The sequence below is a fragment of the Mesoplodon mirus genome, assembly GCF_964341445.2.
Source record: "Mesoplodon mirus genome assembly, chromosome: 18".
NCBI classification, from domain to species: Eukaryota; Metazoa; Chordata; class Mammalia; order Artiodactyla; family Ziphiidae; genus Mesoplodon; species Mesoplodon mirus.
The window spans coordinates 12,978,929-13,001,841 of NC_138994.1; the positions used below are offsets into that span (position 1 = coordinate 12,978,929).

Genomic DNA, 22,913 nt, shown 5'->3' on the forward strand with positions numbered 1-22,913 from the left:
TATTATTCAGCCTTAAAAAGGAATGAAGTTCTGATACATGCCACAACATGTATCAGAACATAGTGTGAAAAGGTTTCTGGAGCACGTATGTTAATACCAGAAAAAGTAGGTTTCAGAGCAAAGAATAGGTTAGATATAAAGGACCATTTCATAATGATAAAAGTGTCAACTAATCCAAAGGACATGAAAACTCGTGCCCCTATAACAGAGCTCCAAATTACAGAAAGCGAAAGATCTGGAAGAAGAATCGGAATTCCCTGGCAGTCCAGTGATTAGGACTCCGTGCTTCCGCTGCAGGGGGTGTGGGTTCAATCCCTGGTCAGGGAACTAAGATGCTGCATGCTGCATGGTGAAGCCAAAAAAAAAAAAAATCAGGCAATCTACAACTACAGTTGGAGAGTTTCAAACCCTTCTCAATAACTGAACAAGTAGAAGATCAGTAAGGATATGTAAGACTTGAGCAATACAATCAACCAACTGACATTTATAGACCAGCCAACAGTAGCGGAATGTACATTCTCTTCAGATTCACATAGAACATCTACTAAGATGGTTCACATTCTGTGTCATAAAACCAGTCTCAATAAGTTGAAAAGAACTCAGTTTCTATAAAGTATTTTCTTTGACCACAATTGAATAAAATTAGAATCAATAGCAAAAAGATCTGTAGAATATCCTCAAATATTTAGAAACCAAATAACATACTTCCAATAACCCATGGGTTGAAGGAGAAATCAGAAAGTATTTTGAACTGACTGAAAATGAAGACAGCATGCCAAAATTTGTAGTATATAGCTAAAGCAGTGTAGGGAAAATACATAACAATAAAGGCCTATGTCAAAAAAGAAGAAATTTCTCAAATTAATGACTTCAAATTTTGCCTTAAGAAACTAAAAAAAGAAGAGCAAATTAAACCCAAACTAAGCAGAATAGAGGAAATAACATATCAGAGAGAAAAATAGGAAACAGAAAAGCAGAAAATGAAATTAAAATCTTTGAGAAGACCAGTAATTCATAAACCTTAAAACAGATTGAGCTGGGAAAAAAAAAAAAGAAAAAACACAAATTACCAATAGTATCAGGAACGACAGAGGTGACATCACTAAGATTCTACATATATTAGAAGGCTAGTAAGGGAATATTGAACAACTTAATGCCAAACAATTGGACAACTTAGAAATGAACAAATCCCACACAAAACACAAAGTCAAGAAGAAATAGACAGGGTTTCCCTGGTGGCGCAGTGGTTGAGAGTCCGCCTGCCAATGCAGCGGACACAGGTTCGTGCCCCAGTCTGGGAAGATCCCACATGCTGCGGAGTGGCTGGGCTGTGAGCCGTGGCCGCTGAGCCTGTGCATCCGGAGCCTGTGCTCCACAATGGGAGAGACCACAACAGTGAGAGGCCCACGTACCGCAAAAAAAAAAAAAAAAAAAAGTATTAAGTGAAAAAAAGGAAGTGTAAAAGGATGATATATCTGTATATTAGAGAAGGAAAAATAAGAATACATATGTGTATCTGTGCTTATTTTTGCAGAAAGAAGCAGGAGAAGGATAAAGTAAGCCCAGGGGCAGGTGGGAAAGGGTGGTATCATGGTAAAAAGGACATTTCTCTGAGCAAGATTTTCTGTATAGTTTTTATTTGGGGAATTACATTAATACTTTATATATTCAAAGAGTACATTTGAATCTACAAAGATGACAAAACTAAAAGTTGGATACAAACAGAAACAAATAGATCCATATGCATAGCAAATGGATAAAATTACCACACAGAAGAGAAAAAAATGAACCACCTTTAGTGGGGCATATTCTAAAGACAAAGGGACCACAACAAATCTTGACCTCTAAGAGAGTTTGTTACTGAGGGAGAAAAGAAATACAGGGAGAAGGTGGCTTATGTATATAGTGGGTGGGAGACATCATACAGACCCATGCTTTAAAACACACACACATGCACAAGCACATATGTATATAATCTTCAATTTGGTCTGCAGAAAGGGCCTGAAAGCAATTATATCCCCAAAGCAAGGAGGATGACTGGTACCGAGATCTTGTTTTTTTGTTTTGGTTTTTTTTTTTTTTTTGCGGTACGCGGACCTCTCACTGTTGTGGCCTCTCCCGTTGCGGAGCACAGGCTCCGGACACGCAGGCTCAGCAGCCACGGCTCACGGGCCCAGCCGCTCCGCGGCATGTGGGATCTTCCCGGACCGGGGCACAAACCCGTGTCCCCTGCATCAGCAGGCGGACTCTCAACCACTGCACCACCAGGGAAGCCCTGAGATCTTGTTTTCTAAATACCATTCTGCACTGAAAACCCCAGGGTTCCTGGAAGAACAGGGCTGGCTTTAGAGCCAGGGCAGGGTGAACCCCTGGGCTTAGCAATGGTGATAGCAAAGGGCACAGCGCCAGACTGAGGGGCTGCACTGACCAATCTGGGGACAACTTAGCATCAAAATGAGTAACGATGATCATGTGTTATAAATATTACACTGCATGGAAAAGAGTCCACGCTTTTGGAATGGTGGAGCGAGGACCTCTGTGGACTCTCTCCCTGGTGAAAATACCATAACTGCTGGAAACTACTCACGAAATAATCACTGAAAGTCTCTGAGGGCACACAGCACATGGAGGAACAATTAGTTAGGGAAATCTGCAAAGCCTCACAGGAAAGTCACGAACCACTACTGAAGGGAATTAAAGAAAATCTAAGTAAAAGGGAAAGATGTGCCCGACTCATGTATTCAAAGAGTCAGTATTGTTCCCATTTCTGCTCTCCCCAACTTCATCTATAACTTCAGTGTAATCCTAACCAAAGTCCCAACAGGCTTTTTTTTTTTTTAACGTAGAAATTGAAAAGCTAACACTAAAATTTAAGTGGAAATGCAAAGAACCTAACATGGATGAAATGAGTTTTAAAAATACAAAGTTGGAGGAATTACACCCTTGATTTTAAGACTTACTATAACGTTATATTAATTAAACAGTGTGGTATTGGTGTAAAGATAGATATATGGATTAGTGAACAGAATAGAGACTCCAGAAATACACCCTCATGTATACGGTTACTTTAAAAAGGTACCCACACTTTATGGGGCAAAGAGTCCTTTAAGGAGCACTGGAACAACTAGACATACACATGGGGGAGGGGAGGAAACGCAACCACAAGCACATCATATACAAGAACTAATTTTTTAAAAAAACTAATTTAAAATGGATTATAAGGGGGATTTCCCTGGTGGTCCAGTGGTTAGGACTCCGTGCTTCCAGGGCCGGGGGCATGGATTCAATCCCTGGTCAGGGAACTAAGATCCCGCATGCCACACGGTGCGGCAAAAGAAAAAAAAAAAAAAGATAATAAATAAATTAATTTAATTAAATGGATTATAAACCTAGAAATGAAATCTAAAACTATAAAATTTCTATAAGAAAACATGGTAGGAGGACTTCCCTGGTGGTCCAGTGGGTAAAACTCCACACTCCCAATTCAGGGGACTCAGGTTTGATCCCTGGTTGGGGAACTAGATCCTGCACGCATGCTGCAGCTAAGACTCCACATGCCGCAGCTAAGAAGTCTGCATGCAGCAACTAAAGACCCTACATGCTGCAACAAAGATCCCACGTGCTGCAAAGACCCAGTGCAGCCAAAATAAATAAATTAATTTTTTTTTTTAAAGAAAGAAAACATGGTAGGAAATCTTCATGATCTTTGGGGATGCAAAGGTTTCTTAGGAGACAAAAAGCCCTTAAAAAAATGCTTCACTGGTCATCAAACTCATCTGCGCCTCAAAAGACACTGTTAGGAAAACAAAACTACAAGCTGCAGACTAGGAGGAACTACTTAGAATTCCTATATCTAACAAAGGATTTCTATCCGAAATTATATAAAGAACAATTAGGATGTAGTAACAAGACAAATAATTCAATGTTTTTTAATGGCAAAAGAGTTGAACTGACACATCACAAAACAAGGTACATGAATGTCCCAATAAACATAGGAAAATAGACTCAATATCATTAGTCATTAGGGAAAGGCAACTTGAAACCACAATGCCTTTTATTTCTTTTTCTTGCCTTATTGTTTTGGTTAGAACACCCAGTACTATTTTGAATAAGTGTGGTGAGTGTGAGCATACTTGCCTTGTTCCTGATCTTAAGGGAAAAACATTTAGTCTGTCATCACTGAGTCTGATGTTATTTGTAAGTTTTTTTGTAGATACTTGTATCAAGTTGAGGAAATTCTCCCTCTATTCCTAGTTTATTGAGGTTTGTTTTTGTTTTGTTTTTTCCATTGATTGTCAAATAACCATTTATTATTTTTCTTTGCAGTTCTTAACTAGCTGGACATTCCACCACACCACTGTTTTTGTTGTTGTTTTGGTTTGGTTTTTTTGTTTGTTTTGTTTTTATTAATTTATTTTTGGCTGTGTTGGGTCTTCATTGCTGCATGTGGGCTTTCTCTAGTTGCAGCAAGCGGGGCCTACTTTTGTTGTGGTGCACAGGCCTCTTGTTGTGATGGCTTCTCTTGTTGCGGAGCACGGGCTCTAGGTAGTTGCAGCATGTGGGCTCAGTAGTTGTGGCTCACGGGCTCTAGAGAGCAGGCTCAGTAGTTGTGGCACACAGGCTTAGTTGCTCCGCGGCATGTGGGATCTTCCCAGACCAGGGCTCAAACCTGTGTCCCCTGCATTTGTAGGCAGATTTTTAACCCCTGTGCCACCAGGGAAGTCCCTCCACCGCACCACTGTTGATATCATCTATGATGTCACGAGGGTGGCGGCCATCAAGTTTGCAGCCCACAGACTGGGCAGTTCCCAGGATCTCTTTAATGGTTCCAGAGAGTTCTCTAGCTAAAGATCGATGCCGCATCTGTGGGGCAATGTTGACAATCTCATCAAAAGTGATGTTTCCACTGTGCTTATTGTTTTTCTGCTTCTTTCTGTCTCTTGGAGGTTCCTTGAGAGCTTTGATGATCAGGGCAGAGGCAGAAGGTACCACCTCAGTCTGGGCCTGTCTGTTCTGAATGGTCAGTTTCACTGTAACCCTCAGGCCCTTCCAATCACCAGTTGCCTTGGCAATGTCATCACCAACCTTTCTTGGAGACAGACACAGGGGACCAATCTTGGGGTCCAGGGCAGACGTGGAACTGACCTCCCCACTGGTGCACCTCAAGTACACGACTTTGATCTCTTTGGGGTCAATTTAGATGGCATGGTGGAGGTGGCTGGTGTCGGATGAACCCGGATTCGGGGTGACCAAAGAAAGTTGCACCTTGGCCTCCTCCAAGCTGAAAGCTGAAAGCTGTTTGTGTTTTTTTAATCACGAGTAGGTTTTGGATTTTGTCATCTGCATCTATTGACATGATCATGTGGTTTTTGCACTTCATTATATTAATATGGTGTATTATATTAATTGATTTTCAGATAAGCCAACTTTGCATTCCTGGGATACATGTCACTTGGTCGTGGTACATGTCTTTCTATATGTTGCTGGATTAAGTTTGCTAATGTCTTGAGGACTTTTGTGACTGTGCTCATGAAAGATATGAATATGTAGTTTTATACCATTTTTGGTACCATTTTTGTATATTTGTACCATTTTATTATTTTTAATATTTATTTATTTGGCTGCATTGGGTCTTAATTGTGGCATGCAGGATCTTTCATTGTGGCACACAGGCTTCTCTCTAGTTGTGGTGTGGTCTCCAGAGAGCGTGGGCTCAGTAGTTGCAGCACGCAGGCTTAGTTGCCCTGCAGCACGTGGGATCTTAGTTCCCTGACCAGGGATTGAACCCGCGTCCCCTGCATTGGAAGGCAGATTCTCAACCACTAGGCCACCAGGGAAGTCCCCACATTGTGGTGGGTTTTTTTAAAAATAAATTTATTTATTTATTTTTGGCTGTGTTGGGTCTTCACTGCTGCGTGCGGGCTTTCTCTAGTTGTTGCGAGCGGGGGCTACTCTTTGTTGTGGTGCACGGGCTTCCCATTGCAGTGGCGTCTCTTGTTGCAGAGCACGGGCTCTAGGTGCACGAGCTTCAGTAGCTGTGGTGCGTGGGCTCAGTAGTTGTGGCTCGCGGGTTCTAGAGCACAGGCTCAGTAGTTGTTGTGCACAGGCCTAGTTGCTCCGTGGCATGTGGGTTCTTCCCTAACCAGGGTTCAAAACCATGTCCCCTGCATTGGCAGGCGGATTCTTAACCACTGCGCCACCAGGGAAGTCCCTATACCATTTTAAGATAATTATCTATGTAATTATCTTTACTGGTGTTCCTTTTATCTTCATGTGGATTCATGGCACCATCTGATGTCATTTCCTTTACCCTAAAAGACTTCCTTTAGTATTTTATGTAAAGCAGGTCTGCTAGCAACGCATTCTCTCCATCTCTGTTTATCTGGCAATATCTTTATTTTGCCTTCATTTTTGAAAGATAATTTTGCTGGGTGTAGAATTATTGGTTGACTGGTTTTTTCTTTCAGAATTTTAATTACTCCTCTGCTCTTAGATATCCATTATTTTACGAGAAGTCATCTTTTATCTTACTGTAGTTCTCTTGTATCTGATGAGTCGCTTTCTCCTACTACTTTCAAGATTTTCTTTGGGACTTCCCTGATGGTCCAGCGGTTAAGACTTCACCTTCTAATGCAGAGGGTGCGGGTTCAATCCCTGGGCAGGGAGCTAAGATCCCACATGCCTCGTGGCCAAAAAACCAAAACATAAAACAGAAGCAATATTGTAACAAATTCAATAAAGACTTTAAAAAATTTTTAAAAAAAAAGATTTTCTTTGTCTTTTAGCAGTTTGACTGTAATGTATCTAGGTGTGAATATATTTGTATTTATCCTGTTAAGATTCTTGGATTGGTAAATTAACGTTTTTCATCAAATTTGGAAAGTTTGGGACCATTACTTTTTCAAAAACCTTTTTCCTGCTCTTCTTTCTCTTTCCTTTCTTCTGGATGTGAATGTATTGTATGTGTATGCTTGATGGTACCCCGTGGGTCTCTGAGGTACTGTTCATTTTTCTTTATGCTTTTTCCTTTCTGTTCTTCAGATTGGATAATATTTACTGATCTATATTCAAGTTCACTAATTCTTCCTTTGCCAGTTCATATCTGCTGTTGAGGCTCTCTAGTGAAATTTTCATTGTAGTTATTGTGTTTTTCCACTCTTAATTTCCATTGGCTTTTAAAAATCATTTCTATCTTTTTATTGATAATCTTAACTTGATGAGTCATTGTCATATATATATTTTTAGTCTTTAAACATGGTTTCTTTTTGTCCTTTGAACATATTTACAATAGCTGCTTTAATTCTTTGTCTGCTAAACCCATCATCTGAGCCCCCTCAGGGACAGTTTCTAGGAAACACTTTTTTCCTGTGTACGGCCTAAATTTCTGTTTCTTTGACTGTCTCATACTTTCTTACTAAATACTGGGCGTTTATAATATGTTGTAGAAACTCTGGATTCTGACCCCCTTCCTACCTTACTGGATGTTTTTATTGATGCTAGTACTTGTTTGCTCAGTACCTGGCCTGGATGAATTCTGTAGAGTCTGTCCCCTCTGCAGTGTGTGGTCACTGATAACTCTACTAGATTTTTTTTCTTTTTGGACACACTGCATGGCATGTGGGGTCTTAGTTCCTCGACCAGGGATCGAACCTTCACCCCCTGCGTTGTAAGTGCAGAGTCTTAACCACGGGACCGCCAGGGAAGTCCTCTACTAGCATTTTTTTTTAATCTTTTTTTTAGAGAATTCCCTGGTAGTCCAGTGGTTAGGACTCTGTACTCTCACTGCGGAGGGCCCAGGTTCAATCCCTGATTGGGGAACTAAGATCCCACAAACCATGCGGTGCAGCCAAAAAAAAAAATCTTTTTTTATATGTAAGCTTGGCTTCCCAAGACTTGCCCCTGGGTCATTATAGTTTAATGGCCAGCCAGTTATTGGTTAGAGATTATGCTTAAGTCTACTGAACCAGTAAGGCCTCCACCCTTTGCTGACAGCTATGTGTATGGGTTGGTTTAAGCAGTTTACAATTTGGGCCTGACTTTTTCCTTGCACAAAGCCTCATATTCAGCCAGAGAGGAGTATATAGCTGGGGCATCTCTGGTCTTTCCTTACTACATGCACAGCCTTGCAGACTACTATCTTATCAAGGCCCACCATGGCTATCTCATTTACTGAATTTCCTTGTTAAATTTTTGGCTGGACTATTGCTTGCTCCAACCATTATCATGGCCTCAGGCAGCTGAGATACAGGCCTCTACCCAGTTGTTTGCTACTGTGATTGCAATTGTTCTTTGGGGCTTTCCCCCTCCCCCAATCAAGCCAGCTCTCTCCAGTGTCTGTAGGAACTTGAGGTCCTCAAGGCCTACCTGGCTCTGGTGGAATTACCATGGGGAGGGAGGAAATAAAAGTAGTTCAATACTAAAACTCCGCAGACTCCCATTGCTCTTCTTACAGATGTTCAGTACTTTTTTTTTAATAAGTGCTTTTCAAATATTGTATGCCTTTGGTCAACTTCCAGAGTCCTGGAATGGTTGCTTTTAACAGTCCTGCCCAGTTTTATCACTGCTTTTTGGGGAGGAGATTTGGTGAGCTCCTCAATCTGCTATTCCAGAAATCCCACCCACATACATAAATATAAATTTTCTAGTAGCCACATTGAGAAAGATAAAAAGATAAAATTATTTTCAATAATGTATTTAACCTAATATAAAAATATTATTTCAACATGTCATCAATATTCTTTAAATTATGAATTCTGTTACTTTTTCTGTTTCCTACTAAACCTTTGAAATCTGGTGTGGCTTTTTACTGTTACAGCACGTCTTAATTCAGACCAGTCACATTCGAGCACTCAAGATATGACAGCTGGCTGCCATATTGGACACACAAGGATGGATATTTGATATTAGGAAATTGTTATTTTTCAGGTGTGTTAATGATATTGTGGTTGTTTCTCTAAAAACTCCTGTCCTTTGGGTATGTTGAAATACTTAAGGATGAAATGATACAATAAAACTTGGTTCTGCCAGAGGAAAAATTTTCCCTCTTCCCTTTTGGGACTGTGCTTGGAGGTCCTGAAAATTAAATTGACAGAAGACAGGTGAACAGGAAGAAAGCAAAGTGTATTCACACCCTCTGGCGGGTACAGAAGACGTGCACGCAGTAATCAAGAGGTAGGGGTTTCTGTACCTAAGGTAATAGGAGAAAGGGAGGGAGGAGAAAGAGAAGACCAATCGGTTTCTTTAGGAAAGAGAAGCGGGTGTTTAGGGGAACAAGCAGGAGGTAAGTTTGTGATCACATTTGCTAAGCAGGTGACTCGCACGTCTTGGGTTTAAAACGAAGAATTCTGTGGGTCTGGGCAGCCGAGCGCCGCGCTATGGGGGCCAGGAAGTTCGCGCAGTGTTTGCTTTCCGCGATAAAACAGCGATTTCGGTCCTTCGGAGGTTTTTAAGAGGTTTCGCGCGCGGGGCCGAGGGGAGGACTTTAGCTCCGAGCTCCTCTGCGGGGAAAGGCGGGAGCTCAAGCCGGGCGATACCCGCCGCGAGCGAGGGATGACTCTCGGCGCTCCCTGCCCGGCCCAGCCTGGCCCGACCCCCGCGAACGCGCCCCACCGCGCCGGGCGGAACCAACCTCCGCCCTGCGACCCCGACCCCGCGCACCGCTCCTCCGCCTCCGGGCGCGGTTTCCCGGGGACGCATTTCTCGCCGCACCGCGGGCTGCCCGGACCTCCCTGGCGGAGCACCTTCCGGCGGAGCCAGCGCGGAGCTCTGGGCTCGGCTGCGGTCCGGCGGCAACCCAGTTGTGGCGGCCTCAGGACGCGGCGCGAGCACAGGAGCCGCACCCCGCGGGACCCCGGCCGCACCCCCGGAGCTCCAGGCCGCCCCGCCCCACCCCGCCCCCGGCTCCGAAGGGCGTAGCTGCGTCGGGAGGAGCCTCAGCCTGGCTCGGGCGCTCCGGTGGCCCGGGTCCGCCCAAGTAGGTTCCCTGCGGATTTGACCCGCGGTTCTCGGGTTCCCGGGGCTCTTCCTTCGGGTGGGGATGGAGGGTGCCCCGGGTCCCGAAGTAGGTTCCCTGCGGATTTGACCCGCGATTCTCGGGTTCCCGGGGCTCTTCCTTCGGGTGGGGGTGGAGGGTGCCCCGGTGGGCAACACATTGGCGACCTAGGTGATTTTTACATGTAACTTCACAATTTCCGAAATTCTCAAACCCACAGCTGGGTACTTAGGCAGTTGTTAAGCCGATGACCATGCTTAATAATTCCCAAACTAGGTACAGGAGGTGAGTGTTCTCTGAAAGTAAGCCTCCCTCATAGTCCGTTCTCCGGTGTTTTGGATTGTAATCGTTTCTTGGCTACCACCTGTTAAGCCTCTGTAGGGAACGGTGGCTCCTATAAGGTTGGCCGGGCATAGGTAAGATAAGACAGAGGGGAAAGTACCCTTAGTGCTTTTATACACCTGGCACCCAGAGGAGATCACAGAGTGTCCAGGTGACTGCCCTGGGCCCCTTGGTGGGCAGGGAGGGCAGGCATTTTGCAGGCTTCCAGCAGTGTCGCCACTGGATGGTCCTGCTTTGGTGGGGGTCCCCGAGTCTTCTGGGTTGTAGCTGCCTTTTAAGGTAGCCTCCTCTGGGCTAGGCACTGACAGGACGTACCGTTCCATTTACTCTTCACGCCAGTCCTGCCAGGCAGACATCTTAATCCTGCTAAGAAGTAAGGGGTTAAAGCTCAGAGAGGTTGAGTGACCTGACCAAGGTTTCCACTGGAAGGCGACCGGCAATGGGGCTTCAGTTTCTGGCCTGCACCAGCTGACACCCTTAGTGTCCACATTTGTGACCATCGGGCAGCACTGGAGCGGCCTCGAGGAGGGTCGGCTCCTACACCTGGGCTCCGTTGGCCGCGGCTGAGCCCCTGGTCTTACCCCCTCAGTGTGGCGACGATGCCAAAGCTGCAGGGCTTCGAGTTCTGGAGCTGTACCCTGGGGGGGGCCCGCCACGTGGTGGCCCCCATGGTGGACCAAAGCGAGCTGGCCTGGAGGCTGCTGAGCCGCCGCCACGGGGCCCAGCTGTGCTACACACCCATGCTGCATGCCCAGGTCTTCATTCGAGATGCCAACTACCGCAAGGAGAACCTGTACTGCGACGTGTGCCCCGAGGACCGGCCTCTCATTGTGCAGGTGGGCGGCCCGGCCCAGAATGCTGGCCGAGCACCTCTCCCTGGGCCTTTCCGGAAAAGGCTTCCTGAGATCGGAGGGGCGGGGGTGGGCCAGTTCTCCCAGAGATTGACCTCTTCCTGGGAGCTGCCTCAGGCTTTTGGTGAACGGACGACCTGGGTGCGATGGAAGATTCGCAGCCCCCTGCCCAGCATCACCCCAAGTGCTCCCTCTTTATCAGAACAGTTAGAGAGAGTGACTCTGCTCTTCGCAAAGTCAGTGATACTGGCTTTCTGCTACAACTGGGAGAACTGTGTGAATTCGTAACTCCCTCTCCGGTGGCATGGGAACGCATCCTGGCTTGGTTAAATTGTAAACATCTAAGATAGGATGCCATCCTGTGGTCATCCCCTCGGGCAACATCCCCACTGGTTACCTATGAATCCATGTGGGACTGGCTTGGCCTCATGGTGACTTTCATGTCTCTTTCAGTTCTGTGCCAATGACCCGGAGGTGTTTGTCCAGGCAGCTCTCCTGGCTCAGGACTACTGTGACGCCATCGACCTGAATCTGGGCTGCCCGCAGATGATAGCCAAGCGAGGTGAGTTCCCGTTCTGGGGTTCTGTGTCATTGCACAAGCTTTTGGCTGGGGTGGGCTTCAAGCCCAGGTGCCCAGTGTGTGGGTGAGCTGGCCAGGGGCCTGGCCCTGCCTCTGATGGCAGCAGCTCAGGGGGCCACCGGCCCTTTCTTTGCTCCTCCTTCTGGAGGGCGGCCCTTCTCAGGCACTGAGGGCGGGGGGCAGGGTTCAGCTGGCTGTCAGGGGCTCATCACGTCCTGGGAAGTTGTTGGGCTCCCTCTGGATAAATGTGTTTTGCTGAAAAGTCCCCACCACGCCCTCGTGCTGCCTCAGGGACCAGTGGCTGCTGCCCTGGCATTTCAGCCTTTCTCCCTCACTGGGCCTGAGGAGTTGCTGGTTGGTCAGAGACTGTGTGGGGTGGGCATTCCATTCAGCGCCCTTGAGCTCAGGCTGCCGGGCTTATAGAACCTGGCCAGGCAGCTTGAGGCCCATGTGGACTCGAGAGGGGGTTGCAGAGGGCGTGCTTGTTCTTTGCAGGTCACTATGGTGCCTTCCTGCAGGAGGAGTGGGACCTCCTCCAAAGAATGAGTGAGTTGGCCACACACTACCTGCGGGGACTTGGGGCCACGTTGTGGTTGGGTGGCAAGCCTGAGACAGCCTGGCAGGGTTCAGGAGAGGACAGTGGCTGGCAGAGTCCTCTTGGCTTTGGCGACCCCCGCGCCTTTCCACTGTAGAAGGTGGCTGCGAAGTCGCCTGTCCCGCTCCTGCTGCCCCCCCGCCCCATCGAACCAGATAGTAGGTGCTGGAGGGCGGCATCCTCGCCCTCCCAGTCCTGGCCTCTCCAATGCCCTAGGGTCAGAGGTGCAACTCTCAGCTGCCATCGAGAGGGAGCCAGCGCAGGGCGTCTGCAGGGCCTGTGCTCCTTTGGGGGCTTAGCTATGGGTCCCCACAGCCTGCCTGAAGGTGGCACCACAGTTCTCTCAGGAGCTGACTCTGCCTTTCCCTAGTTCTGCTAGCCCACGAGAAACTTTCTGTCCCTGTCACATGCAAGATCCGCGTCTTCCCAGAGATTGACAAGACCGTAAGGTACGCCCAGATGCTGGAAAAGGCTGGCTGCCAGGTGAGGGCTATGGGCTCCCAGGGCCCTGCACTGTTCCCCCGCCTCCAGGAGTGCCCCTTGAGGGTTTACCCTCTGGGGTGGGCAGGAATCAGTGACCTTTAGGTGAGGCCTGACGAGGGGAGGGGAGCCCCATGCTTGGGCCCAGGAGGCCAGTATTGTGCAGGGGGAGGTGCTGGGCCTCAACCACCTTCCTCCCACCCCACCCCCACCAGCCCTGGGGTCAGGCTGGTGCCTGTTCCTCCCTCACACCTTTGGCCTTGGGCAGCGGGGGTGCTGCCACTACAGAGAGGACTGGCCCTTGAAAGGGTCTGGCCCTCTCACCTGCACATCCTGGGTGGCGTAGTAGGCTGGCTCTGACGTGCAAGCCCCAGGCAGCACCCCCAGGGTGTCAGCTGGCCTCAAGTGCAGCACTGAGTGAGCGAGGCACAGGGCGGCCTTTCTTCTGCTCTGCGTGGGAAGCTGATACCCCAAAAGCCGAAGGCAGAGGGTCCCCTGGAGTTGGTTTGGGGGCCGCAGTTGAGAGTGGGGCTGAGGCAGGCGCTGCTATGTCCTAGTTGCTGACTGTCCATGGGCGCACCAAGGAGCAGAAGGGGCCCTTGTCGGGCACCGCATCCTGGGAGCACATCAAGGCTGTGCGGTGAGTGGACACGGGGTGAACCCAGGGCAGGGAGACAGCCCAGCCCCAAGGCAAGGCCCTCAGCCCTTTGGGCACCAGGAGGGGTGCTGGGCATGGGGGTGAACAGCACAGTGGGAAGATGGAGTTTGGGGGCCTGGCCCGCCCCCCAGGGTTGTGAGGGGAAACAGCATCCTTCTGAGCGTCTGCCCATCCTGTTCCCCGACAGGAAGGCAGTGGCCATCCCCGTGTTTGCCAATGGGAACATCCAGTGCCTGCGGGACGTGGAACGCTGCATCCAGGACACGGGGGTGCAAGGGGTCATGAGTGCAGGTGAGGCTGTGCCCTTGCCCACAGCTGGGCCACCACTGGCAGATGCCAGAGGGGCCTGATTGCATCATGGCACCATTGGCCCAGCTGAAGAGCCTCAGGCTTCGCGCTGTCATCACTGAAGTCTCCATCTGCCTGATGGGCCAGAGCTGTCAGGCCAGTGGCCAGCCTTGCCCTTGGAGTGGCGAGGCACGGGGGCCCCTGAGCCTCGCATTGCCTTCCTCCTGCAGAGGGAAACCTGCACAACCCTGCCCTGTTCGAGGGCCGCAGCCCTGCTGTGTGGGAGCTGGCCGAGGAGTACCTGGACCTTGTGCAGCAGCACCCCTGCCCTCTGTCCTACGTCCGGGCCCATCTCTTTAAGCTGTGGCACCACACGTGAGTTGCCCCCGCCCAGGGCAAATGCTATCTGGTCTGAGGCCTGCCTGGGGCATTGGGGTTTGTTTGTGTTTTTTTCCTAAATTTTTTTTTAACTTATTTATTTTTGGCTGCGTTGGGTCTGCGTTGCTGCGTGTGGGCTTTCTCTAGTTGCGGCGAGCGGGTGCTATGCTTTGTTGAGGTGTCCGGGCTTCTCATTGCGGTGGCTTCTCTTGTTGCGGAGCACAGGCTCTAGGCGCGTGGGCTTCAGTAGCTGTGGCACGCGGCTTCAGTAGTTGTGGCTCGCGGGCTCTAGAGTGCAGGCTCAGTAGTTGCGGCGCACGGGCTTAGCTGCTCCACAGCATGTGGGATCTTCCCACACCAGGGCTCGAACCCTTGTCCCCTGCATTGGCAGGAGGACTCTTAACCACTGTGCCACCAGGGAAGCCCTGCATTGGGGTTTTTAAGATGAGCTCTCCACAAACATTTACAAAACCACCTGCCACCGAGTCTGGGAGGGCCACGGTGACATGGTGAGGTTGGGTGGGAGGAGAGACCATGCTCCTCTGTGCCCATGGCTCAGGGTTGGTGGTTGGGAGCTGGGTGCTGGGCTGGCTCTCTGATGGGGCGTCTGCATCAGGCTGCAGGTGCATCAGCAGCTTCGAGAGGAGCTCGCCAAAGTGAAGACCCTGGAGGGCATTGCCGCGGTGAGCCAGGAGCTGAAGCTGCGGTGTCAGGTAGGTGCTGGGCTGCTGTGTAGTGGGAAAGAGGCTTGGGCCTTGGGCCTCTGACCTCTGACCCAGGGCCCTCTGGGCTTTTGCAGGAGGATATATCCAGGCAGAAGGAGGGAGAGAAGCCTTCAGGCGGCTTGCCTTTCTTCCACTGGATCTGCCAGCCCTACTTCCGGCCAGGGTGAGCCTCCCGCATGTGGGCTGGCAGGGGTTGGGGGTGTGCGAGGGGGTTACATGGAGGAGGGGGCTGTTCTGCCTGCTGCCCCTCTTGGCTGGGGTGCTTCATCCCTCAGGGGCCTCTTCCTTGTCAGCCTATGCTTAGGTTTTATAAATTTATTTATTTATTCATTTATTTAATTTTTTGGCTGCATTGGGTCTTTGCTGCTTCACGCGGGTTTTCTCTAGTTGCTGAGAGCCGGGGCTACTCTTTGTTGTGCGCAGGCTTCTCATTGTGGTGGCTTCTCTTGTTGCGGAGCACAGGCTCTAGGCGCACGGGCTTCAGTAGTTGCGGCTTGCGGGCTCTAAAGCGCAGGCTCAGTAGTTGTGGCGCACGGGCTTAGTTGCTCCGCAGCATGTGGGATCTTCCCGGACCAGGGCTCGAACCCGTGTCCCCTGCATTGGCAGGCGGATTCTTAACCACTGCGCCACCAGGGAAGCCCTATGCTTAGGTTTTAAATGGCTTTTTTCATAAGATGCTTCTCTAAGCTCCTCTGATCCTGAGTGGATTTGTCCTGGGGTCAAGAGGTTGACCCTCCCTAGCTTCCTCTGGCTTTTCTGAGGTGAGGCTAGGCTGTCATCTGTAGCCACAGCCCCGCCCAGGACTCAGTGGTCCAGACACTGGTGTCCCAGCCTCCGTGCCGGCTGCTGGGGCCTCAGCGGAGTTGCACACACATCCTCACCCGGGGACTGCAGCTGGCGGGCTGCCTCTCATGAGTGTCCCTCAGCTCTGCCCACTGCTTCTCCCTTTCAGGCCCAGGGAGGGGAGCAGGGAGAGCGGGGGTGCCCGTACCAAGCGGGCCCTGGAGGAGGAGGAGAGCAGTACAGATGTCTTATCCAAGAACAAGCAGAAGAAGAAACTGAGGAACCCCCAGAAGACCTTTGACCCCTCGCTGAAGCGTAAGATGCTCCCACCACTGGAGCCCTGGGAGGTGGCCAGCCCCTGCCCCGGGTCCCCCAGGGTCAGGTGGCTCTGCTGCTTCCTAAGCCATGGGGAGTCCGCCAAGGGCCCTGTGACCCTTCCACGTGCCCCCAAGGAGACTGGCGGGTCCCACGAGGCCACAGCCAGCCAGCCTCCCTGCCTGCTGCAGCCCCTGAGCTGCTGCCCTGAGGCAGCTGGAGAGGAAGGGAGTGGGGCCTGGGGCGGCTTTCCCAAAAACGACCTTCAGGTGGGAGGTGGTGGGCATGGAGCCCGTGCATCTCGGGCAGATGGGATGAGGTTTCCCAGCACAATCGTGAGTACTACGTCCTCTGCCCTCTGCAAGCCACCTGGCCTGGCCAGCCGCAGGGAGTAGGGATACCTGCCAGCGGCCACATGTAGGAGATGGCTGTGGTGGGTGGGCTCACCTAGTTCAACCAGCACCTCTTTTTGCTCTTTTCCCAGCAAAATATGCAAAGTGTGATCAGTGTGGAAACCCAAAGGTGAGTCCATCCTTCTAGCCACACCGCCCAGGGCAGAGCTCAGCCCCCGGAGGGGTGGGGACCTGCGCAAGAGGTCCTCTTCCTGTTTTGGGGGCAGCCTGGGCATAGCCCAAGGTGGGTTGGCTTCTGTCGTGTAAGGGGCTCTGCTTATCTTCAGGAGAGCTCCAGGTGTGCTCGGGGCCCACTCATTCAGACTGCAGCCCAGCCAGGGGAGGAGCATTAGCCCCAGGCTCACAAGCTTTCCTGTGTCTAGGGCAACAGGTGTGTGTTTAACCTGTGCCGGGGCTGCTGCAAGAAGCGAGCTTTCAAAGAGACGGCTGACTGTCCAGGTGAGATGCGCCTGCTGCCACTGGGCGCCCGCCCCCACTGTAGTGGGCAGTGGACCCTCAGCTTCCTGAGCCCCATTTCCCTCCTCTTGCCCCTCTGCCAGGTCATGGACTGCTTTTTAAAACCAAACTGGAGAAGTCTCTGGCCTGGAAGGGGGCCCAGCCACGGCTGCAGGAACCACAGCAGGCCAGGCCTGAAGAACCAGGTGGCTTCCCGGAGGTGGTGGGCAGTGCCCTGGCCTGAAGGGCAGCTGCAGCCCCAGGTGCCGCCCCCCAGGCCTGCTGCTGAAGCCTTGAAACGTCCCGCTTAAGGAAACGCCTTTACTCAGGGAACCTCCTGCTACTTCACACGGAAGGACAAGCTGGTCTTCCCTTCAGCCCATGCTGGGGGCCCAGAGATGCTGCACCAGGGAGCAGGCTCCCAGGCTGGACCTGCCCCGTCCTCACAGCCCACGTGTGTTCAAGATGAACAATAAATCCTTTCAAAGACACAACGTTCCCACTCAGGTTCTTTGAGACCTGAGTGTCGTTGGGGTCAATAGGGACCTCACAACAGGGGAAATGAGCAAGGCACCTCCTGCCTTCATCTTCTTAACCATGGAGACCTTAAAGGAGGGCCATGCACTGGCCTCAGCCCTGCAAAGCCAAGTGGAATGTGAGTAAGGGGAGCCCAAGGAGGTGGGGACTGGGCCAGGGGGCCCCATGGAGACAGGAAGGAGTGGTGCAAGGGGCTGTTCTCAGGCTGCCCTTTAATGGACTAAGATTCAACAATGCTACAACCCCAAATGACACAACATGGAGGCTGGGAGACAGTGCTGCCAGGTGGGGGCCCCGGGTGCCACGTGGGTGAGCCCAGCAGGCCTCTCCTTCCAGGAAAGCCCACCTCCTCCCCAGTGCCCCCAGCACAGGGTGCAGCAAGGGGGAGGGGGGGCACAAGAATCTGGGCACATGGAAGCCCAGGCAGGGGTCTGAGGGCTAGCGTCAGCCAGCAGCCAGGCCCCTACAAGTGGGCCATAGGCAACACCTCTGGAAGTGCTGCTGGAGCAGATGGGAGGCCCAGGAGTCCGAGGGTGGGGGGCGGGGCAGGGTGGGAGGTGTGCAGACCATCCTGGAGGCCGATGGTGCCCTCACATGTTGGTGCTCATCCGGGACTGGCTGTTGGCCGGCGTCAGCTCCCCTTGGCTCCCTTCCCGGGGAGGGGACTGCAGTGGAGACAGCCATTTAGCCCAGAGGGGTGCGTGTGCCCATCCCATCCCCCCAACCCCAGGGCCCCCCTGCCCGCACCTTGACATGGATCTGGTTGCGTAGCACAGCCGCCCTCAGGATCATGGCTTTGGCACGGCGCTGGAACTCCTTGCCCATCAGCAGAGACTTCTCGAAGGTGGTGCTGCGCTGATCCACGTCCCGGGCATATAGGATCTGTGGAGGTGCAGGGCTCAGTGGGGCCCAGGGTCTCCCTCCCACACCCCACAGTCCTGAGGCTGGCCACCTTGCTGTGGGAGTCGATGCGGGCGTTGATGAGTCCCTCCAGGATGAGCTGCGTCAGCTCATCCTCCAGCGCCGCCACTGTGGTGTTGAAGGCCATGGCCATCTTGCGCATGTCAGCTGACACGTAGGGGCTGAAATACTGCAGAGCAAAGGGGACATGAGCTACCCGCAGACACATCCATAGCACCCTGCCTCGGCCTCAGCCTCTGCCCCTGCGTTTACCTGGATGAGGGCCCGGTTGCGGATCTGCGTGTACAGGGTCCTGACGTGGGGGGCCAGGTACATGTCTAGGAGCAGGTTGTCCTGGCGAGGAGAGCCAGTCAGGGACAGCTGTCCCGGGCCTTCCGCACTCGCCCACCTCCAAGCCAGGCCAGGCCCCTCACCTTCATCTCGTCCAGCATCTTCAGGCACGAGGCATACTTGGACTCATAGAATTTGAAGATAATGTCCCGAACCTGTGGTTCCAGCTCCAAGAACAACTTGAAGGAGCTGCAGATGCCAGACTCCTCAGAGCCAGCCCTGCCTGCCCACCCGCCTGAAGGTGGCTGGGGGCACAGGAGCAGGGCTGCAGTGCCCAGTACCCCACCTTCCACCCACCTGCTGGAGATGACATTGCGCTGCAGCTCCTGCCGGTCAAAGGTGGCCAAGGCGCACAGGCCACCGTACACGGCCACGTTGCTGGGGGAGAGCAGCTGAGGAGCAAGAAGGGAGATGGGTCAGAGTCCTGGGATCACTGGCAGTCAGTACGGAAGCCTGGGCTGGATCCACCCTACCTCACCCACCACCCACTCGGGGTGACCGCCCAACAGAAAGCCCAACTCTCGAGCCCTCACCCTGCTTCCCAAGCCCCAGTGAAGTTCTCCTCCCCAGAGACCCTCACGCCCCTCACCTCGGGGAAGTCGCAGTGATCGAAGGAAGCCAGCAGGAAGCACTTGGCAGCCTGCTTGTACTTGCGTGCAGCCAACTCAGCCAGGCCTGGGGTGGGGCAGGGAGAAAAAGGATGAAGCCCGGCATCCAGAGGAAGCTGCCAGGGCCCTGTGGGGCCATCAGTGGGCACGCGCCTGGGACAGAAACACTGGCAAGTGAGAAGTACCCTCGCCAGTGAGCATCGGCAGTGCTCTCCGTGAACCAGGCGCCCAGGGAGGCTGAGCAGCTGCTATTCCTATTGCAAAGGGCACCCGAGCTGTTCAGCTGACGGGGTAGGGGTGGGAGCAGGGGCAACCAGCCATGGCAGCAGCTGTCAGAAGGCACTGCCTCTACTCCCAACCACTGGTCACCACTCCCTAGCCTCCCCAAGGGGGACCTGAGCCGGGTAGGTGTCAGGTACAGCATAGGTGTGGGACTTGTGCGTTTCCCTGGCTGGGATGAGGTCACCTGGGGTGCCCTCCTGCCCCTGTGCCTCAGGGCCCTCACCTGCTGCACACTTGAGCTTGGTGAGGATGGCCTGAGTCTGGGTGTCACGCTCCCCACGCTGCTGCAGGAGAAGGTCGCACATGTGAGCAACCCCCCGCCCTCCATACCTTCATCAACCCCCAGGCACCCAGCCCCACCCTAAGAGCAACAGAGGCAGACTCCAGGAGGACAAGGCCCACCAGGGCTAGGAGTGGTCAGGGATCCTGGGGCAAGTTCCAAGGGGCACAGAGCCATCATTACCTCGGCAATTTCCGGGGTGGACTCGGCCTTGCTGACATAGCTCAGCACGTGAGACCAATTCTGCAAGTAGACACTGACCTGGTGGGCAGGTGGAATGCACTCAGCCTGGCGCGCCCCCTCCTGGCCCACGGGCATTGCTGCCCTATGCCCCCCTCCCATGCCACCCACCCCAGGGCCCACCTTGATGACGTTGAGGCACATGTTAATGACGTGCTTGGCGCTGGTGCAGTAGTCCCGGGCCCGGGAGTAACACTTGAGGGCGTTGCTAAGGTCCCCACAGTCCAGATAGTGGTCACCCAGGTCGTCATGGCCACGCCTGTGGGTCCGGCCGCAAGTGGACACCGGTCGGTCCATGGGCCTGGCTGCCCAAGTCCCCACCCCAAGGGTGCACCTGATGCTCCCTCTGATGGAGCCCGCCCCCCAGTCCCCTGGGCACACCTGACGCTCTCCTTGATGGAGCCCGCCCCCCAGTCCCCTGGGCACACCTGACGCTCTCCTTGATGGAGCCCGCCCCCCAGCTCCTGGGCACACCTGACGCTCTCCTTGATGGAGCCCACCCCCCAGCTCCTGGGCACACCTGATGCTCTCCTTGATAGAATTGCCCTTGTAGTTCTTCAGATCTGTGTCCAGCTTCTCCAGCTTCAGCAAGGCCTTCTTCCGCGTGGCCTCCACCCAGGCCGTGTCCAAGGGTGGGGGCTCCACACCACTCTCAGGGATGGCGTCAGGTGCATTCTGCAGCTCCCTGAGGGAGGACCTGGCCATTAGGGGCCCGTGTGCAGGGGGGGCAGCTGCCTCCCAGCGGCCCTCACCCCCATCGGGAGGGCGCCCAGTTGGCACAGGGGCAGTGGTGACAGCAGGGGCCCGCAGCCTGGCGGGAGAGCCCCGCGAGAAATAAGTCACACAGCCGTGCTGAGAAGCAAAAAGCACGCTGCTGTCTCCACAGGCTCTGCTCAGTGTTGGAAGTGCACACGCATGCACATGTGGAGGGAGCCTGAATTCTCAGCGAGGAGACTGAGAGTCTAGCCCGTTGGGCCGTTTCTGCTCCTCCTGGCTTTTCAACAAGAAAACCAGATCACTGTGTCACGGGGCCAGGCACTGCAGGAGCACAGGGAAGGCCCTTGCCCAGGCTGGCCATATAGCACACGCAATCCCTGCCGCACCTCATTGAGCCCTGGCCTCACCTGGCAGCCTCCAGGAGCTTGCGGTGGATCTCCTCGTACATGTCCACGTTGAAGGTCCTCTGCACGAAGGACAGGGCCATCTTCAGGGCCTCCACCCGCAGCGGGGGGCAGTGGTCAGCAATGAACTGCAGTCGTTCGATACGCATCAGGCCACTGTAGCTGGCCGCGTACTGCTCCAGATCCTGGGGGCGGGGGTGGATTGTGCAAGCTGGGACCCTAGACCTCAAGCCCCAGCCAGTGAGTCAGGAGTAGTGGCATGTGGGCACCAAATAAACCACTGTCCAGGGGCTGATGAAAGGCCACTCGGGATGGGCCAGTGCAAGGGCCTCTGGAGTAAATCTCTGCCCTGGGGGGTGAACAGCCAGAGCCACATGGGCAGCCAGTCACCAAACTGAGCAGTGAGGAGACAGTGCTTCTCAGGCTGGGTCCCAAGGAAGACCTGTCCTCGCAGTGAGACTCGACCTGCAGGGTGGCCTGGCACACAGGGCTCCTCCGTGTGGGGGAGAAGCAGGTGCAGGGTCGGGAACCGACTAGCAACCCATTATAAGCGCGCAACTAGAAACCCTAAAAGTTTCTGAGTCAGAAAAAGATGCGGTGGGAGTGAGGAGCCTAGCCTGGACCTCCCAGCAGGACTGACACCCCCAAACAGTCCCCGACGCCCCAGGAGTGCCCGCCAGGCTCCGTACCAGGGTGGGGTTCTCCACAACGTAGTTGACATCGGGCGCGTTCTGCGGGTCCTCCTGGGGGTCCACATCAATCTGCATAGGCTCCACGGCCCCCTGCAACACGGGCCAGCACCTTGGCACCTCGAGCAGGGGACGCCCAGGGAGGGCGAGTGACCCTCACTGTGCCCCAGCTCAGCTCTGCCCTCCATCTCCCGGGCGGGTGGGATCCTGTCCCCCGAGCCCCTCCCCACTGCCCGCCAAGTCCAGCGCCGCCACATCAGAGAGGGGGCTCCTAACGAGACTGTTGGCTCAAGAGCAGAACGCTCAGCCCGACCGTGATGGCCCATCTGTGGGGCGGGAACCAGAGCCGAAAGACCACTACCCAGGGACCCCAGAGGGTCCCTACGTGCTCCCAGCCACCGTCCTGACGCAGCCTCCTCCGAGCCATAGGGAAAATACGGGCGACCTCGACCCAGGCGCGGCTGAGCAGCCGGAGCCGCAGCGCCGGGCGAGTACCGCTGATGGACCGGGAGGCGAGAGGGGGGCGCCCGGGCGCCCTGCGCGGCCCGGCGGGCGTGCGGGCTGGTCCCGGCCCCTGTCCTGGAAGGTACCTCATAAAGCAGCGTACAGGCCGACAGGCTGGCGCTCAGGCTGAAGTCCCCGGCCGTGCCCGGCAGGAAGAGCTCTGACCTACCGCTGGGAGGGGCGCAGTGCACATCTGCCACTGACGACGCGGCCGCGCGGGGGGCCGGGCCACCCCGCATTCTGTCCTGACTCTCTGCACCCCCCGACCCTGACATAGAGCTGGCTGGCTGCTGAAGGAGAGAGAGCGTTAGCGCGCCGGGCCTGCCGGGCTGCCGGGGCCGACGGGCGGGACGCTGCGGCCGGAGCCCGGGTGCAGGGAGGACGCCGCGCGGGGGGGTGCGCACGGCCGGCCCCGCTCCGGCCCAGCGGCGGGAGCGCGGGGGGGCCGCCGGCCGCGGCTCGTTACCTGCAAGTTAAACACCTGAACCGGCAACGGCATCTTCGCCCACCCCGCCGCGGCGCGCCGTTCACTTCCGGGGCAGCGCAGCCGCCGCTTCCGGGTCGTGG

At 53.7% G+C, this 22,913-nt stretch overlaps 3 protein-coding genes across 10 annotated transcripts; 1 reads left to right on the top strand and 2 right to left on the bottom strand.

The window, feature by feature from the left end:
* Positions 1–4,650: 4,650 nt before the first annotated feature.
* On the bottom strand, positions 4,651–5,196 carry LOC309793358 (large ribosomal subunit protein uL11-like; the record flags this gene model as incomplete). The annotated part of the gene is made up of 1 exon (XM_082603835.1): positions 4,651–5,196. A coding segment is annotated over one exon (498 nt), but the record flags the coding sequence as incomplete, so codon positions are not given.
* A 4,304-nt stretch (positions 5,197–9,500) lies between these two features.
* On the top strand, positions 9,501–17,328 carry DUS1L (dihydrouridine synthase 1 like). 2 transcript variants are annotated; one of them, XM_082603027.1, is made up of 14 exons: positions 9,501–9,973; positions 10,923–11,169; positions 11,638–11,746; positions 12,260–12,310; positions 12,730–12,842; positions 13,397–13,479; positions 13,685–13,788; positions 14,016–14,160; positions 14,780–14,876; positions 14,963–15,051; positions 15,841–15,986; positions 16,471–16,508; positions 16,762–16,837; positions 16,939–17,328. In XM_082603027.1, exons 2-14 carry the CDS (start codon positions 10,933–10,935, stop codon positions 17,076–17,078), a joined length of 1,428 nt encoding a protein of 475 aa, XP_082459153.1. In that variant the 5' UTR covers positions 9,501–9,973; positions 10,923–10,932; the 3' UTR covers positions 17,079–17,328. The 2 variants fall into 2 exon arrangements, with proteins under 2 accessions (XP_082459153.1, XP_082459152.1); XM_082603026.1 differs by lacking the exon at positions 12,260–12,310 and having other exon boundaries at positions 9,841–9,973.
* A 236-nt stretch (positions 17,329–17,564) lies between these two features.
* GPS1 (G protein pathway suppressor 1) lies at positions 17,565–22,906 on the bottom strand. 7 transcript variants are annotated; one of them, XM_082603004.1, is made up of 14 exons: positions 22,813–22,906; positions 21,843–21,935; positions 21,157–21,338; positions 20,553–20,717; positions 20,156–20,291; positions 19,976–20,053; positions 19,736–19,793; positions 19,212–19,297; positions 18,920–19,014; positions 18,706–18,811; positions 18,545–18,625; positions 18,324–18,461; positions 18,119–18,253; positions 17,565–18,036 (listed from the first exon to the last, which is right to left on the bottom strand). In XM_082603004.1, exons 1-14 carry the CDS (start codon positions 22,843–22,845, stop codon positions 17,962–17,964), a joined length of 1,461 nt encoding a protein of 486 aa, XP_082459130.1. In that variant the 5' UTR covers positions 22,846–22,906; the 3' UTR covers positions 17,565–17,961. The 7 variants fall into 7 exon arrangements, with proteins under 7 accessions (XP_082459130.1, XP_082459129.1, XP_082459133.1 ...); XM_082603003.1 differs by having other exon boundaries at positions 19,736–19,796; XM_082603007.1 differs by lacking the exon at positions 22,813–22,906 and adding an exon at positions 22,433–22,711.
* Positions 22,907–22,913: the final 7 nt, after the last annotated feature.

Excerpts from the sequence above, each read along its gene's own strand:
- GPS1 (XM_082603005.1), bottom strand. The coding sequence starts at position 22,621 with ATGTCAGGGTCGGGGGGTGCAGAGAGTCAGGACAGAATGCGGGGTGGC. Across the intron at positions 19,298-19,735 it reads CAAGCTCAAGTGTGCAGCAG|GCCTGGCTGAGTTGGCTGCA; the intron begins GTGAGGGCCCTG and ends GCCCCACCCCAG. Across the intron at positions 18,254-18,323 it reads GCATCGACTCCCACAGCAAG|ATCCTATATGCCCGGGACGT; the intron begins GTGGCCAGCCTC and ends GCACCTCCACAG.
- DUS1L (XM_082603027.1), top strand. The coding sequence starts at position 10,933 with ATGCCAAAGCTGCAGGGCTTCGAGTTCTGGAGCTGTACCCTGGGGGGG. Across the intron at positions 11,747-12,259 it reads GCAGATGATAGCCAAGCGAG|GTCACTATGGTGCCTTCCTG; the intron begins GTGAGTTCCCGT and ends TGTTCTTTGCAG. Across the intron at positions 16,838-16,938 it reads AGAGACGGCTGACTGTCCAG|GTCATGGACTGCTTTTTAAA; the intron begins GTGAGATGCGCC and ends CCCCTCTGCCAG.